The sequence below is a fragment of the Sinohyriopsis cumingii genome, unplaced genomic scaffold (assembly GCF_028554795.1).
Source record: "Sinohyriopsis cumingii isolate HCF-2022 unplaced genomic scaffold, ASM2855479v2 utg002707l, whole genome shotgun sequence".
Taxonomy (NCBI): Eukaryota; Metazoa; Mollusca; class Bivalvia; order Unionida; family Unionidae; genus Sinohyriopsis; species Sinohyriopsis cumingii.
Window position 1 is genome coordinate 84703 of NW_028316277.1, and position 19014 is coordinate 103716.

Sequence of the window (19014 nt, forward strand, 5' to 3'; positions counted from 1 at the left end):
TGGCATATCTCAAAATATTTAACAACCTTCCCACTTTTTTCTTCCAACCGATTTTAAAATTACTGCAGAGTTTTATTGCCCAAGTGAATAAGTGTTTGATTTAAAATGTGTTGTATTCTTGAAGAAAAAAGTTTGTTTAAATAAGTACAGATATTAATTGTTTCTATTTGTGAATGTTCATTGCAAACAAGTACGTTGGCCATCACTGCACTTCTTATTTTTAAAAGTTGTCAGTTGAACCTAATTTGTATTGACATTGAAATAGCAATAATAATGCCAATAATTCTTCTGTGGATCTTAAACACATTGTATAATTGTTTTAAAACAAACAGAATAGTTTTAAAACAAACAGAAAGTCCATGAAGTCAAGCAGCATGTACACCCATGCACCAAACATTACCAATGTTGAAATAGGGACTGATTGATTTATGTACCCAATACTGTAATTGCACACCATCGACATTAATTCCACAGTAAATGGTTTTTGCAACTTCCATACTACTTTGTTGAAAATCAGTTAAAGCTGCTTTCAATTCAACCACACACAGTTTGGCTGTGTTGTTATCCATTTGTCTCCTGGTCAATTGACCAGCAGTTGATAAACAATAAAGATAACTGAATCCCCAGTATATATTCTCCAAAAAGTGGAATTTAATATTTTGTATATAAATGTGCTACATATGTGCAGTTGTTGCTGTTATTGTTGTAGGGTTTAACGCCATTTTTCAGCACAAGATAGGTAGCCTGGGAAAATTGTGGAAAGAACCACCAATCCACAAGAAGCAACTGGCAAGCTTTCTCACATACCCACATTGGCTGAGCCATAGATTTGAACCCACACAGACAGAGGTGACATGGCAGTGATCTGTAACGGTAACATATTTCCAGAAATTTTGCTGATGGTCGTCAGACTTTTATTTTTGGTTATTGCCACATATATGTACTCTCACCACAACCCTCCTTATCTCACCTCATTTAATTCCATAAATGAAAACCTTCCCAGCAGTACTTTTAATTTACCTTGAAATATTCTCAGAAATGCGGACATAGCTTCAGATCAGTTGATAGGCTATTGTAATGTTAGGGCTAAGGCTTAAGTTAGTAGTTACACAGCACTGGGAGTGGAATTTGACTAGATCAGAACCATTTTAGTTCCAGTAATGGAAGGATTTACTGTTATAATCAAACATGCTACTCCCTATTTTTGCTGTGTAATAGTGCAAGTAATAGTACTAGTTATCAACTTGTATCTGAATCAGTATATAGCTTATATCAATTATCTGTTTCCCTTGTCTTTTAGAGAATGACTCACCTGTTTGTAAATCATTCTTTAAACTGAACTTGATTGAGATCACGATATAGAAGACACCTAATACTATTTACAAGGAATCTAAAAGGCAATTTCACACCTGTTGGTATGTCTGTCTCAAGTACATTTTATGAGATTAATACCCATATACAGGTTTTATTCAAGTAGTCTTCAAGCTTAAATACCAGTTTCTTATCAGAAATGTCCATTGTCTAATTTGGGAATCTTCTGTCAGTCAAAAGTTCATGATGTATAAATATTTCCAAAAATGTACTATTTAGTGTTTCACAAGTTGGTGTGAGATTAATAGCAAAAAATTAAATATTCAGGTTCTAGTGGAATTTATTTTTCTTTGTGCACATTTTCAGTGGAATTACTGTTAATGATACTGTACTTTAATTATGTACATTGTTCAGTTGCCATTATTCGAAATCTGCATGCACCATTGCATTGTTTTATGCAGAAAATCTGTGTTTAGTTTTAAAAATTTTAATTTTGTGGAAGCTCCCACAAACGTGAGATATGCAACATGTATGACTGCGACCATCATCAGCAAATCTGAAATCATAATCAAGTTACCCCATAATTATGGTAATTTAAGTGTTAGCACAAATACTGTACTACATGAGACTAATTTGTTGGATTAACTTAAATATTTTGTTTATTTACCAGGATGCTGGATGCAGTGAAGGTTGCAGGATGTCAGAGAAATAGTCCAAAGGTGATCGACATGAGTGAATGTTGTCCCTCCCTTAAGGATGTTCAAGAGAGTTTCTCGAAAATGTGCAAGCTTTGTATGATTGGTATGTAGCCCCTTGTCATACAAGAGATAAATGTCCCATTATGCATTACATACCACTAGCAGCAGGGAGGGCGAGCCCACCTCAAGGAGGAAGGTCCCATTTTGAAAAATAAAGCTTTCAAGGAGGAAGGCTCCATTTTGAAAAAAAAAGGTTTCTACAAGGGCAAACCCACCTCCAGGAGGAGAGTTCACACCCCTCTGCTGCTATAATTTTCAGTCTCATCCAAAAAATGTATCAAGGCCTATACGATATCGTGATCAGGGGTCGTGTAAATTTATTGTTTTTAATTTAATTATATCCATATCACCGATACACCAGGTCTGGTGAATATTTCATAACATATGTGTATCAACTCCATTAAATGCAACTAGAATATTACAATTGTTTCTGATCACTTTTGGTATTTGTGTATACCGCTGAGTAACATAAATCATGCCTGTGTTTTTATGCCTGCCTCTGGAAAATATTCTAGCTGGATTTGACTGTTTATCCAGCATCACATCATCGTATACAACTAAATTGTTAATAAATCCATCAAGATGGTCTACAGATGGTGCTTCACCGATATCAGTCACAAAATCAATAATATCAATGCCGTTTTCATTTAACAATTTTGCATTTTCAGTCATGTATAAAGCACTGTTAAATAATGCCATAATGCCATTGTTAACAAAACCAACACGATGACCAATTCCATATGCTGTATCATCTGCTTTTAAAAGTCTACCTTCAATCTCGATAAATGCCTCAGTGGGCAAAAAATATCTATTTGTATCCTGAACTTGTAATTCGATTCTTCCACATGCATTAGGTACACTTGCATCATAAGATTAATACTGATAATCATCCATAGACTCATCTTTGAGAACTGGGGCATCCATGTCAAATGCTGGGTCAGATACACATTTGAACATTTTATTATAACTATCATCTAACATGAAGTCCACTTCGGGAAATTCCATTTCCTGCTATCAGACTTACAGTTATATTTTTTTCTTTTTCTTTTTCTGATAGTGGCACACTAGCCAGCTCTGCTAGCTTTTGATTTGCAGCTTGATTTATTATTTTACTGACATTTGCAGACATAACTTCAGTGCTGGCCAGTTTCACTGTGACCGGTTTTACCAGTTGCTGTGGTTTTCATATTAATTGTGCTAGTCTTTCTTTGATTGCCAAGAAAGGTTTACCAGAACATCACCAACAGCACCAATAATACCTTTATCATGGACAATGCCAATAGCTTTCATTCCTAATTTTTTTGCAATCAGTATTGCTTTTGGAGCTATCCTTTTGAATAGACCCTGAACAACATCGCCAAGCCCATCACTGTAAATCGCTTCAAAAGTAGGTACTCGCGAATTCATCACCCTGACCATTACAGGTCCATGTTGAGCATTATGTACGATCATCTTATTTATTATTTATTTATCTAATCACTGTGGTAATCATGAACGATCTCAACGATAAGTTCCTGGTAAACATCAATGTCCATGATACCACCTGTAAATAAACTTCAACAAATATCAGCTGCTTCATTAATAATTTCTGGAGAATTATTTCCAGCACATTTCCCTCCAGTCAGAATTTCTAGTTGTTCTACGTCAGAAAGAACATAGTTAGGACGAGCAATAAGACCAATTCCTCTTGACATAGTCAGGGTAGAAAAATCACTTCCCTTGATGGATGTCAAGATGCTGGTATCAGGTGCATCGTAAAATTCTTCCTCAATTCTAGGACTGAATGGCATTTTTTTAATGATAATATATCTCCTGGTAATTGAGCTTTTTTAACTTCTTTGACTTCTATCTTAAAATTTTCAAAATCATCCTTGTATTTATGAGTAATTCTAGTAATACCATGAGATTCTCGAAACACAAAAGGAACACAACTCTCTTCTGAAACATCGATCTAATAATATATCACAGTGTTGATATCCTGATGTGGCAACCACTGCAGTTTTCTCTTGAAGTAGTTTACGACCTTCTTCGGTGAATTGAGCTGGTGGTTTTTGTTCTAGTTTTGGTTTTGGTGTGACAAGATCTCTCACATCACTGACCTCCTCATAGACTCAACCCTATCGATCACTTGTTGAATTTGTTCTTGTAATTGTGGTTGAGCTGCAACTATTTTAGCTGGAAGTTCCTGTAAAATCTTTTTTGTTTTCTTAGTTCTTTCTGCTGTTATTCTAGTTGCTCTACGAGTTTGCTTCAACGTAGGAAGAAGACCTTTGGTAACCTTCGTAACTCCTTTGGTAGCCTTCATAACTGGTTTAAATAATTATTCTGTACCCTCTGCAAATTCCACCTGAGACTCCTGATGTTCTTGTAGTTTTTGTCTAACAGAATCACAAACGGGAAGAAATTTTTTGATTGCTTCTGATCTCTCTCAAGCTAATTTAGCTCCAACACTGGTGCCATTATTGATATAACAATGATTTAATTATAGCAGCAGAGGGGTGCGAACTCTTCTCCTGGAGGTGGGTTTGCCCTCGTAGAAAGCTTTATTTTCCAAAATGGAGCCTTCCTCCTTGAAGGCTTTATTTTTCAAAATGGGACCTTCCTCCTTGAGGTGGGCTCGCCCTCCCTGCTGTTTCACTCACTGGTGTTATCAGTTATCTATCCTCCACTAAATGTTTTAAGGTGGCTTGATTGTTATTGTCTTTTAGATACAACCTGTCTACAGACTGGAATCATGTTAGTGCCTGATGAGTACATAAGTGTAAGAGCCTGATGAGTACATAAATGTGAGTGCCTGATGGGTACATAAATGTGAGCACCTGATGGGTACATAAATATGAGTGCCTGATGAGTACATAAATGTGAGTGCCTGATGAGTACATAAATGTGAATGCCTGATGAGTACATAAATGTGAGTACCTTTTCAGTACATAAATGTGAGTGCCTGATGAGTACATGTGATTGCATGATGAATACATAAATGTGAGTGCCTAATGGTTACATAAATGTGAGTACCTTTTCAGTACATAAATATGAGTGCCTGATGAGTACATGTGAATGCATGATGAATACATAAATGTGAGTGCCTAATGGGTACATAAATGTGAGTGCATGATGAGTTCATGAATGAGAGTGCATGAGTACATAGATGTGAGTGTCTGATAGGTACATAAATGTGAGTGCCTGATGAGTACATGTGAGTGCCTGATGGGTACATAAATGTGAGTGCCTTATGGGTACATAAATGTGAGTGCCTGATGGGTACATAAATGTGAGTGCATGATGAGTACATAAATATGATTGCCTGATGTGTACATAAATGTGAGTGCCTGGTGGGTACATAAATGGGAGTGCCTGATGGGTTCATAAATATGAGTGCCTGTTGGGTATACAAATGGGTGCGTAAATGTGAGTACCTGATAAGTACATAAATGTGAGTGCCTGATGTGTATGCCAATGGGTACATAAATGTGAGTGCCTGATGGGTATATAAATGTGAGCACCTGATGGGTACATGAATGTGAGTACCTGATGAGTACATAAATGTGATTGCCTGATGAGTACATAAATGGGAGTGCCTGATGAGTACATCAGTGTGAGTGCCTGTTGGGTATACAAATGGGTGCATAAATGTGACTACATGATAAGTACATAAATGTGAGTGCCTAATTGGTATGCCGATGGGTACATAAATGTGAGTGCCTGATGGGTATATAAATGTGAGCACCTGATGGGTACATGAATGTGAGTGCCTGATGAGTACATAAATGTGAGTGCATGATGAGTACATAAACATGAGTAGTGTAGTGTTTAACGCCATTTTTCAGCACACGATAGGCTATACATGGCAGCCAGTATTAATGGTGGAGGAAGAACCTGGGAAAACCCTGGAAAGAACCACCAACCCACGAGAAGCTACTGGCAAGCTTTCTCACATACCGACATTTGCTGAATCCGAGACTCAAACACACGCAGGCAGAGGTGAGATGGCAGTGATCCGTAATGGAGAGCACTTTAGACCACTTGGCCACTCGGGGCCCCGGTACATAAATGTGAGTGCCTGATGAGTACATAAATGGGAGTGCCTGATGGGTTCATAAATATGAGTGCCTGTTGGGTATACAGATGGGTGCATAAATGTGAGTACCTGATAAGTACATAAATGTGAGTGCCTGATGGGTATGCCAATGAGTACATAAATGCAAGTGCCTGATGGGTACATAGATCCAGCCTTCAGAATCCATGCATTGGTAGCAGAATAACTGTTTAGTAAAAGAAATTGTCTTGACAATATTTACTGTATTAGCTTTCTTTAAAGTTGATATTACACATAACACACTTTGTTCGATAAATATTTGTGTGAATAACTAAGCCCTTATTTCAGTTTGTTCTGATATAACAAGCATATGATTAGCAGCTGTATTGGGTATAATAATTCACTAGTCAATGTAACATTTTAAATTGATCTTAAATGTATAATAAAACTTCTTGGCCAGTCAGTTTATGGTACAGGATCATGCCACAAGTTGGCCAGTCAGTTTATGGTACAGGATCATGCCACAAATTGGCCAGTCTGTGTATGGTACAGAATCATGCCACAAATTGGCCACTCCGTGTATGGTACAGGATCATGCCACAAATTGGCCAGTCCATGTATGGTACAGGTTCATACCACAAATTGGCCACTCTGTGTATGGTACAGGATCATGCCACAAATTGGCCAGTCCATGTATGGTACAGGATCATACCACAAATTGGCCAGTCAGTGTATGGTACATTATCATGTCACAAATTGGTCAGTCTTTGTATGGTACAGGATCATGCCACAGATTGGCCAGCCTGTGTGTAAGGTACAGGATCATGCCACAAGTTGGCACACAGTGTATGGTACAGGACCGTGCTACAAAACTGGACAGTCAATGTATGATACAGAATCATGCCAAAAATTGACCAGTCATTGTATGGTACAGGATCATGTCGTAAGTAGGAATTAGTCAGTCTTTGTTTGGTACAGGATCATACCGCAAATTAGCCTAGTCTGTTTATGGAACAGGATCATGCCACAGAAATTGGCCAGCCAATGTATGGTACATGCCAAAAGTAGAAACTGTATTTTTGAACTACCCTAAAGTTACAAATACTGTAACGTCTTAATAGTAAGTGTATATATTAATTTTTTATATAAGTAAAGGTTGTATATTGTTTAAATGCACTGTCAGTATTGAAATGTATTGCAGCAACTTGTAAAGTAGCAATATTTATGCTCATCAGCATGTTACATCAGGATGATTGGTTAAAAGAATTGAAATGTAAATGAGAAAAGACATTAACAGAACAAGGTCCTGTGAATAGTTGTACTAATCACTTAATTATCGACAGAATAATTACTAAAAGAGAAGATTTTATGGCTTTGACTGTTTATTTTTGTCTCATACAGATGCCTTATGTTTGCCATTTTGTATATTTGAAGCCCTGTGTGTCCTTATTTTTATAAGACCACCATATTATGTCTGTCCATCCACATTTCTATTCTGTATTTAATTTCCACATGATAACTAGAGTTCTCTACTGTCTGCTGTTACCAGACTTTTTAATAGCTTGATATTTCGTTTCTGCACAAAAATTTCAATTCTCAGCCATGTACCTTCTCCAGAAAATGTTGATGGCTTACACTTTGGGCAGTAAGAATCCAGTTGATTTGGTTGAAAAGGTTAAAGGTCATGCTGATGTAATTCAAAGAAGGAAAGTGTTTTGGTGCATAATGATTTAAGTTCAAGGTCACATAATACTGCCAGAGTTTGTGGAGGACTTGCACATAAGGTAATGAAGAGGCCTCTTAATTTGGGGTTCAAAAAGTGAGAGGTCAGGGTCATTGTGACTGTGAAAAATGGGTTTTGCATTATATTATTTGTTCAAAAACAAGAGCGTCACTCGTTTGCTGTGGTGGGCCAGATTTGATATAAATATACTTCACAGTACATGTCATGAACTATGATTAGTATACAAATTTGACACTAACAAGAGACATTGTCTGCAGGCCAGACTAATGAGTATGTCAGGCTTTATGTTTGACACTCCTGTTCTAGAGTAAGTTTCTTGACCAAACTTTGTGGATTGCATTCACTTTGGGCAAGAAAGAAACGTATGCTACATACCTTGGTCAAAGGTCGAGGTCATTGAGAAAACTTGCTGAGTAATCTCCAGAGTCAACATTAGTACCTGCATAGAAAACTGTTAAACATGGGTTGAAATTATAATGTACCGTTTACAGTATGTGCATCCATATATTTTCAAGTATGCACTCATTTTTCAATTTGCACAATACCTAGATAAGCTTTTTGCACAATTTATCATGTGCCTTTGTCACCCACCAAATTAAATGTTGTTGCACTACATGCTACTGATCAGCCTTTGAGATCTGGTCCTTAGCTTTAGATAGAATTGCCAGCATTGTTGTGATTGCATTTAAAGCAGTGATATACATATTTAGACAGGTTTCTATCTCTCTTGTTTCAATGTAGACAACACCAAGGATTTCCTGGTGCAGGACATGAACTGGTATAGCAGTCTAGAGGACACAAAATGGCTGCAACTAGTGGCTCAGTGTATGAGGACTAGCAGTGAGGTCGCTGAACTCATACAAAGCAAACAAAGGTCGGTTGTGATAAAAGGTATGTATATAGTTCCTCACAAGGAATCCCAAATGTGTGTGTGTATATATATATATTTTTTTTTCTTCAGAAATTAGATCGCTGACTTATTATAAAATGAATAATGTAATCTCAGTAGCCATCACCTGATGAATCCTTTATTGGGTTTGTTTTGTATTTATTTTCATTATTTTGCATTTTCATTTCTTTTTATTGTGAGTAAATGGCCTGTACCGACATACAGCTCTAGTACTCACAGAGAACTGTGTTATATATATATAGGGTGTATATATATATATATATATATATATATATATATATATATATATATATATAGGGTGGATATATTATGTGCCATGTGATGGCAGGACAGTTACCCTCTGGTATTATTTTAGCCCCGGTTAATTACCCACCCACCCTAGTCGATTCACCTGAAGTCAATCACCCCCTGTTCAATTACCACCCCCACCCTTCATGTCAGTTACCTCCTGGACAACTCACCCCATGATATGGTTATTCCCCTATATAAAAGAAGCACGTACACTGAGTAAATAAGTAAAACCAGAAGTAAGAATGGTGCATGGGGCAGCTGTTAAATATTAATAGCTAGAAGATGCATTCACGTGAGAAAGGTGCTTTATTCAAACAAAAATATAATATGACCAATTTTCAGTTGATTAGGTATAATAACAATTTTGGAGTCAGAACCAAATGTATGATAAATGCTATTACAGCAACAGAACTTATAAATAATTGTTGTGACTTACATTAAATTCCAGTGATCCCCATCTTATACTCCCAAAAGTCACTCACTTTGCATAGCCACCCCATGCATCATTCTTACTTCTGGCTTTACTTAGTTATTCAGTGTATGTGCTTTTTATACAGGTGAATAACCATATCATGGGGTAGTTGTCCAGAGGGTATTTGACATGGGTTTTAATTGACTATTGGATGATTGACTTGGGTAGGTAATGGGGGGTGGGTTAAAAGACTGGAGAAGTAATTTGTCCTAGAACCATGCCAATCACATAACAGGTTATAGTGAATTGTATGTAATGAGTTGAAGTTATTATGATGGCGTTATAAAGGAGAGGCAGATCAGAAATTTGCTTGATTTAAAAATCATTATCATACTTCACAGTCAGAACTATTCTCCTGTTTAAATTCTTTTTCTCACAACTATTAAAATGCATTCAAACCAGTACTACATTTTGTACATTTCCCCATTACTGATGTGAGAGACAAACTGTTAGTGTCTCATTACTAGTCATGCAACTTAAGGTACCTCACATTGCCTTTCAGGGGATGAAAAGTAAGGAAAACTCTGATTTCATTCAATATTTGTTTTAAATTTCACATTGAAAATGTGATATTTATTTTGCTCTTTAACTTCATAAGGCATTCATTGTAATTGCATATCTTTATTTTCAATTGGTCTGTATAGTCCTAACACTAAGTGATATACCTATGTAGTCCTAACACTGAGTGATAGACCTGTATAGTCCTAACACTGAGTGATAGACCTGTATAGTCCTAACACGGAGTGATAGACCTGTATAGTCCTAACACTGAGTGATAGGCCTGTATAGTCCTAACACTGAGTGATGGACCTGTATAGTCCTAACACTGAGTGATAGGCCTGTATAGTCCTAGCACTGAGTGATAGACCTGTATAGTCCTAACACTGATTGATAGGCCTGTATAGTCCTAACACTGAGTGATAGACTTGTATAGTCCTAACACTGATTGATAGACCTGTATAGTCCTAATACTGAGTGATAGAATTGTATAATCCTAACACTGAGCAATAGACCTATATAGTCCTAACACTGAGTGATAGACCTGTATGGTCCTAATGCTGAGTGATAGACCTATCTGGTCCTAACACTGAGTGACAGACCTGTATGGTCCTAACACTGAGTGATAGATCTATATACTCCTAACACTGAGTGATAGACCTGTATAGTCCTAATGATGAGTGATAGACCTATCTGGTCCTAACACTGAGTGATAGACATATATAGTCCTAACACTGAGTGATAGACATATATAGTCCTAACACTGAGTGATAGACCTGTATAGTCCTCATACTGAGTTATAGATATGTATAGTCCTAACACTGAGTGATAGACCTATATAGTCCTAACACTGAGTGATAGACCTGTATAGTCCTCATACTGAGTTATAGACCTGTATAGTCCTAACACTGAGTAATAGACCTGTATAGTCCTAACACTGAGTGATAGACCTGTATAGTCCTAACATTCAGTGATAGACCCATATAGTCCTAACACTCAGTGATAGACCTATATAATCTAACACTGCTTGATAGACCTATATAATCCTAACACTGAGTGATAGACTTATATAGTCCTAACACGGAGTGATAGACCTATATAATCCTAACACTGAGTGATAGACCTGTATAGTCCTAACACTGAGTGATAGACCTATATGGTCATAACACTGAGTAATAGACCTGTATAGTCCTAACATTGAGTGATAGACCTATATAGTCCTAACACTCAGTGATAGACCTGTATAGTCCTAATGCTGAGTGATAGACCTGTATGGTCCTAACACTGAGTGATAGATCTATATAGTCCTAACACTGAGTGATAGACATATATAGTCCTAACACTGAGTGATAGACCTATATGGTCATAACACTGAGTAATAGACCTGTATAGTCCTAACATTGAGTGATAGACCTATATAGTCCCAACACTCAGTGATAGACCTGTATAGTCTTAATGCTGAGTGATAGACCTGTATGGTCCTAACACTGAGTGATAGATCTATATAGTCGTAACACTGAGTGATAGACCTGTATAGTCCTAATGCTGAGTGATAGACCTATCTGGTCCTAACACTGAGTGATAGACATATATAGTCCTAACACTGAGTGATAGACCTGTATAGTCCTAACACTGAGTGTTAGACCTATATAGTCCTAACACTGAGTGATAGACCTATATAGTCCTAACACTGAGTGATAGACCTATATAGTCCTAACACTGAGTGATAGACCTGTATCAGTATATCTAAGTCATTGCTGTTCAATCTAATTTTGCACTTCTAAGTCAGTGATGATTGATCTGCCAGTATGAAAAACCACAGCACATCTCTATGTCACTGCTGATTGATCTGCCATTATGAAAAACAAAAGCACATCTAAATCAATATTGTTTGATCTGCCACTACATTATACAACAGCACATGTAAGTCAGTTTTATTTGTACTTGGGTGCACATTATATCAAGTAAATATGAAAACAAATTGTGGTGTCCTTGTCATAGCTTGTATGGTAGAACTGACATGTCTATAAATGATGAAAGAAATCATATAATTTCAAGATAAATATTATAATTCCAAGACAGATTTAGATGTCAACCATGAATCGTTGTTATCTTCCTTTTGCAGAGACAAACAGTCGTAATTTCAGTTGTGTTGTGTCAAGTCTGGTCCAGATAATGCTGGACCCATGCTTCCGTACTTTTGATGGGTTCCAGTCCCTGGTTCAAAGAGAGTGGGTGAAGATGGGTCACCCCTTCCAGACCAACCACTGCCTCCTTGGCAGCTCTGACACTGATCAGGTACACTGAACATTATTTTGGCATCACCCCAAAAGGCCTACCCCAGCATTGCATTTTATAGGTTTTTATCAAAACTGCAGTCTCTAAACTGGATGGTTATGGCCAGTATGTAGAGTTTTGATTAGTATTGAAACCATATTCTTGAGCCAAAATGTAATGGTCAGTCTGTAGAGAAAATTTTGTTACCAGTGGGCTTTTTAGGGAAGTTTCACCTTACATGCAAGTGCTAGTTACTTTGAGGGACTCAAATTTAATATTTTCATGATTATTTACAGTGTTCAAAATGTTATTTAAATATTATATTAATTTAATGTACATTCCATGAATGCTGATTTTACTTCCATTTCTTTTTTTCTTAAAATACATTACCCAGTCATAATACCTTGTGGAGAACATCCACTACCTCACAAATCCAGCCTCCCAATCAATAAAAGACAGTTACTGTATCTTTTGGTTTATTTTTGCATTACAAAAAAGCGCTAAAACATCATCTGTTTACAGAGGTCAAGGCCAGATGAGAGTAGTGTCATCTTGGATAGAGGGATTGTTGCCAAATCCCATCAGTTAGTTATTGCTTAGTGCTTGTATAGTCACTATACTTCATCATTTTAAACATTATCTCACCACATCAGTCCTTTCAAAGTAATTTGTTCCTTTCATTCAGTCCTTACATGCAGCATGAACATTTTTAGCCTTTCATTGTAGATTATTGCTAGGGTTATATTTGTGGCAGTCCTCATCATTGTTGATTGCAGCACCTATAAAATGTGTCATTACTGGACCAAGTTCTCATCTGGAGTCAGACCGAATTTTCCTAAATACATTATGTCCTTTTAGTGTCTGCATTATTATGTGGAAATGTTAGTACAACTCTGCTGTCAGAATTGACCAAGAAGTTTAAATTGTTGCCTTCCAGTGGGTGGATTCAGGTTGGTGACTGCCTGCAAAAACTGCTCAAGATTGGTGCAATCTGGATTGAATTTGGAAGTTCTTAAAGTTGACTTTACAGGAATGGTGAATACATATTCATGTCCATTTGAAAATGATTCCATCCACTGAAAATTTCTGTTTCCTGTTGAATTTTGTGTTATATTCTGATTGTTTAGATTTTGTCATTTTAGCACGGGAGATAATGTACACTTAGATATCAACAAATTTTAAATACTGAAGCCAAAATGACCTGTGTTTATGTCACCTGTGTTCTTTGGTAATGACTGATGCAGCCATAATCCATTAATTTGTTTAATCCTTTCCAGATTACTTCTAATAACACATAGTATAATCAATCTCCAAAAATTTTAATGCTTAACAAACACTAACGCCAAACCAACCCTACTGAAAGAATCCAAATAATGTTAATTATTTTATGGTGCTTGAGCTCTTTAGTAGTCCAGTCATAATTCATTAATTTCCTTAATCCTTCTGAGTTACTACTGATAACACATAGAATAAGGCAAGCCAGTTCACAGATGTGTGATCACAGGAAGCCTTTACCATAAATGTACTACAGTGGAAGCAAGGTGTGAAAGGATTCTGAACAATTTCTCTTTCTGATTTTTTTAAATAATAATTTTGAGAATGCAGGAGAATTCACAGAGTGAGAAGAGGGACAGAAGACACCCCTCCAGGCCAGTAGGCTCACTTTATATGCCAGAGAGGACACTTTGTCTAACTTGTGCTTCTATAAACAGCATTGTATTGCTCAAACAAGCCAAAGGTTGTTGTTAACAATGTTTTTTTGCTCAGGTAGGCTGGCTTTGCAGTGTAGCAGATGTTGTAACATATTATGATCAGGTAATTATAATTGAAGGAACATTTTACTCCAAAAACTGGTTTCTTTGTTTTCTTTCCTTATAATTTTGCTTTTTGTCAAGAAATGTTACTAGAAATGTGACAGCAGTCACAATGCAAACTCATTATTTTGCTACTGATCAACATTTAAAGCTGAGATTTGCACCATGTTTATCAGACTTTACATCCAGCTGTTAACTATGATTATCCAACTTAACAAACAGCTGTTAACTATGATTATCCAACTTTACATACAGCTGTTAACTATGATTATCCAACTTTACATACAGCTGTTAACTATGATTATCCAACTTTACATACAGCTGTTTACTATGATTATCCAACTTTACATACAGCTGTTAACTATGATTATCCAGCTGTTAACTATGACTATCCAACTTTACATACAGCTGTTTACTATGATTATCCAACTTTACATGCAGCTGCTAAATATGATTATCCAACTTTACATACAGCTGTTTACTATGGTTATCCAACTTCACATACACCTGTTTACTATGATTATGAGACTTCACATACAGCTGTTTACTATGATTATGAGACTTCACATGCAGCTGTTTACTTTGGTTATCAGACTTCACATGCAGCTGTTTACTATGGTTATCAGACTTCACAGAAAGCTTTTTACTATGGTTATCAAACTTCACATACAGCTGTTTACTATGATTATGAGACTTCACATACAGCTGTTTACTATGATTATGAGACTTCACATGCAGCTGTTTACTATGGTTATCAGACTTCACATGCAGCTGTTTACTATGGTTATCAGACTTCACAGAAAGCTTTTTACTATTGTTATCAGACTTCACATACAGCTTTTTACTATGGTTATTAGACTTCACAGAAAGCTGTTTGCTATGGTTATCAGACTTCACATGCAGCTTTTTACTATGTGTATCGGACTTAACATGCAGTAGTTTACATTAGAACATTGTAGACGATGAATTTAATTGGTATGAAAAGATCATATGTTATAATTATGGCCAACATTTGTTCTATAGATAAATTTAAAAAATGTGATTATTTTTTTAAAAGATGCAGCCTGTGTTTCTTCTGTTCTTGGACTGTGTGTGGCAGCTTCTCCAGCAATTCCCAGGATGCTTTGCATTCACAGATACCTACCTCACATCTTTGTGGGACACTGTCCATATTGGCTTGTTTGAGACATTCCTTTTTGATAGTGATTATCAACGTTCCAAATTCTCCTCTCAAGAAGGGAAAAACATTCGTAAATTTAGGCTCCCATGTACCTGGTCCTGGAGGATGCAATTCAGTGATGAGAATATGTCTTTCTTTAAGGACCCTCTGTATCTCTTAACTCATGATCCTCAACTGTCAGAAGCATTAAAAGAAACAAAACTCCTTTCAAATCCAGGGAAGTACAGTCAGTTTTTGAGAAGCAATAAATCCTATTCTAAGAAATTAGAAAACATACTTAATGATGACAAATCTTGGTCTGATTCATTTGATTTAGAAACACTCATTCCAATTACATTAGCACCTGTAATAAGATTCTGGACACAGTGCTTTCTTCGATGGCAGGCTCCAGCACAGATCATCAGTGGGGGAACACCCTCCCAATACCTTCAGCAGTGCCACATGGTTGAAGAGATCCTACACTTACATCACAAGGCTCAGACTCTGCAACATGAGACGAGGGTCAATTCAACTCGGCCAAGAAGTGAGCTGATCTTTAGCCCTGCAGCAATGGGTACACCACAGGTGTCGGAGATTCTGAACTCTGTCTACTTGACTTCCTCATTCCCATTTTCACCAGGACCTACATCACAACAGCAGATCATGTCATTCACCCCAACCATCAGTATATACCTCCAAAACAGTTCTGTGGAATATGACTTAGCTGATCAAGAAGACTGAGTGCATTAACAGTAGACTTTCATTTATCCAGCTCTGACTGTACCAATCAAAAATATTGTATAAAGGAGAAAAACAGATTTTAATTGTCACTTCCTTACATGTAATTAGAATATTTTCACTTTCATAAATGTAAAAGTTGTAATTTGATTGCAGAATCGAAAGGTCAACAGAACATGACTTTGCAAGGGTGTTTGTCAGATCTGTTATTTTGGAGGTATCAGTTTTAATCAGATTGCAGTGTGTTACCCTTGTTGGTGTCTCTCTGGTTGCATTTATTTATGGTGGGGTTTGTTATGACTTTAGTAGGAGTCACTTGTTCTGGCAGAATTATGATTATTTGGTTTTTTGTATTTGTAGTTATTGTTTACATTTTTATCTAATTTATTAGTATTGAAGATATAGTACATTATTTAGAAATGAATTGGTATAACTTTAAAAAATGTGTGTGTGCATGTATACGTGTGTGTGCGTGTAATAGATCAATAAATAGAGCTACATAAAAACAAGCAACACTATTTGTTGCTAAATAGATAATGGTCATGTGTTAAAAAAAACAAGACAGAACATGATAATTTATAATAGAATAACACACTTATGGTCAGCCATTTTCATGTGTTTTATAATTATATTCTGGCTTAGTGTGTCTCATTTACCTTTAGCTCAGATATTAGATTTGCATTTTTGCACTGAAAAAATACAAAACTTACTCCCCAAAAGAACTGTCAGACCTAGTGAATGTCCACATTTCCTCCTATAGTTGCTGACATCGTACTCCCAAAGAGAACTGTCAGACCAAGTGAATGTCCACATTTCCTCCTATAGTTGCTGACATTTTCCTGTACAAGAGTCTGCTGAAATGTTGCTTATTTTCTTTGTCTTTTGACCTTGACCTTTGTGATGCTTTCACTTGTTGTTTGCTTCCCTGAATCTAGTATGTCTTGAACATTTCCACTGTGTCAAATGAATGTTTATGCTAGTTATTTACAACTTCGGTGTCTTTTATTAACTTAAGGGGGGATGGAGGGTGGAATTTTTTGACCATGCAATAATTTGTTTACTCTGATTGGCTGAAAATAGGAAACATTTTCAATGAAAGCATAGACTTGTATAATCAGATCTGGGCAGTTAACCAAATTACCTTACACTAATGGAGAGTTCATATAAACATGAAAGAGGTTTCAAATTAACTGCCATGGTGTGTAGGCTTACACAAAAAAAATTAACATGTTAAATGATTAATTAATTACAAACTCAATTAGTTTTAATTACAAACTAACTCAGTTTTATCCAGTTATCTGTGAATGGATCCCATGGAGCATGGGTAAGATCTAGTTGATCATATAATCTTCATATTATCAGACTGTATCATATCACATTTTACATATCATATGTCACACTGTGCCATAACAGCTAAAAGTTGGTGTCATATTTTAGCATTTTAACAAATAGAACATGAGAAAATAAGACACATATGATACACTTTTAAGGAGTCTTTTCCCCACTACGATCAGTGAATATTCAAACTATGGTTGTTCAGATGCTTTCTATATATAAACAAACTGTGATAAGAAGTTTAATGATGTTACTGGGCTGTATTCTTGACAAAAGATTTCATACTCAGAGTCAAGTAATTTTAATGAAAGTGGAAAAGCTTTTTTTTAAAAAACAGGCTTTGTCCATCATATCAGTGTTGTCCAGTATCCCTCATATCAGTGTTGCTGACAATTATCCCTACTATCAGTGTTATAAGTTGATTACAGATATCATATAAAAGAATGGTGATGATGAAAACTAAATTTCTGTAGAACGTGTATTCTTATTAATTATTGCATCAATAAAATAAAGCCAGTTATGGTTCCGTGAGTTTTTTCACATGAGCTGCCTTTTAAGTCTTAGATTGAAAACATTGAAACACAACATTAGTATTAAAAAAATATGTATGCTTAATGTGTCCAGATGATTAAACCACCAAAAGGTGTCCTTATTTTTTTTCTTTATTTGAAAAAGAGCTACAGGATTTAAGCATATTTGGTGTCATGCAGCATGATTAATATAAAACATAGGATCCATTATGTCACAACATTCTTAATTGTGACACAAAGGTCACTAAAAGGGCATTTTTTTAACTTGTTTTTTCAAACTCTACATAATTTTAATCTAAATCTACATCATGTATAATTTGCTATGTTCAAATTCGTCGCATTACTGTCTTACTTATGTTAATACACCCATATCATAATTTTCATATGTGTAACATATGTAATAACACTTCACACCATTGTAATCTCCTGCAAAGGAAAGACATAAATGAGCGTGCCATCCAAAATGCATTGCAGAACCATTTTGCTAAACATTGTGATTTGGTCAAACAAATTCATATGATAAACAGAATCATGCATGAGTGCTCATTTCAGATTAAATTTTTGAAAATTGTCTAATAATTATTCAACTTGTTTGTGAAGTTCATTTGAAATTTGCACACATGTTAGATCCTGAATATATGGAACAGTAACTGAAAAAAAAAACAGTATTCCAAACTCACAAAATTATATTTGTTTGGGGTTGCATAGGAAGTGCCAATTTTACAATGCCATTTCATAATTTTGTGTAATCTATAAACAGGTGTATTGATATATATTCTATTCTCTTTTATGAAATGTTTTATACATTTATTCAAGAATGACAAATTATGTGTGAAGTAACATGATTAAAATATGCTTCTGTATTCTTATGTAAGCTTTATTTTCTATTAAATTAAAAATGTAGTTAGCATATCCTGCCTAACCATGTTGGCAGGTGATATAGAATTGGGTTCTACCTATCAGTTCATTTATCACACTTGATTTTAGAGCATGACTTCAAAACCATTAATGATATCTCCGTGAAAGTGGATAATCTTATTTAACTAGTCATCCAAAATATGCCTTTTCCTATTCACAATTCTTTAGTATTTTTGATGTGCTCATCTGTTTGTTTAACTATCCATCATTGACACTTTTGTAG

The 19014-nt window shown here is 35.8% G+C and overlaps 1 protein-coding gene across 4 annotated transcripts in view; it reads left to right on the top strand.

Annotated features, from left to right (window-relative positions):
• The window catches only part of LOC149770098 (myotubularin-related protein 10-B-like), a 95250-nt gene extending 76508 nt beyond the window's left edge, over positions 1–18742 (top strand). For all 4 annotated transcript variants that reach the window (XM_089949394.1, XM_089949396.1, XM_089949395.1 and 1 more), the window contains 4 exons: positions 1982–2112; positions 8591–8740; positions 12146–12318; positions 15169–18742. In XM_089949394.1, the coding sequence (XP_089805520.1) occupies positions 1982–2112; positions 8591–8740; positions 12146–12318; positions 15169–16011 (1297 nt within the window). In that variant the 3' untranslated portion in view covers positions 16012–18742. The remainder of the gene's footprint in view (positions 1–1981; positions 2113–8590; positions 8741–12145; positions 12319–15168) is intronic.
• Positions 18743–19014: the final 272 nt, after the last annotated feature.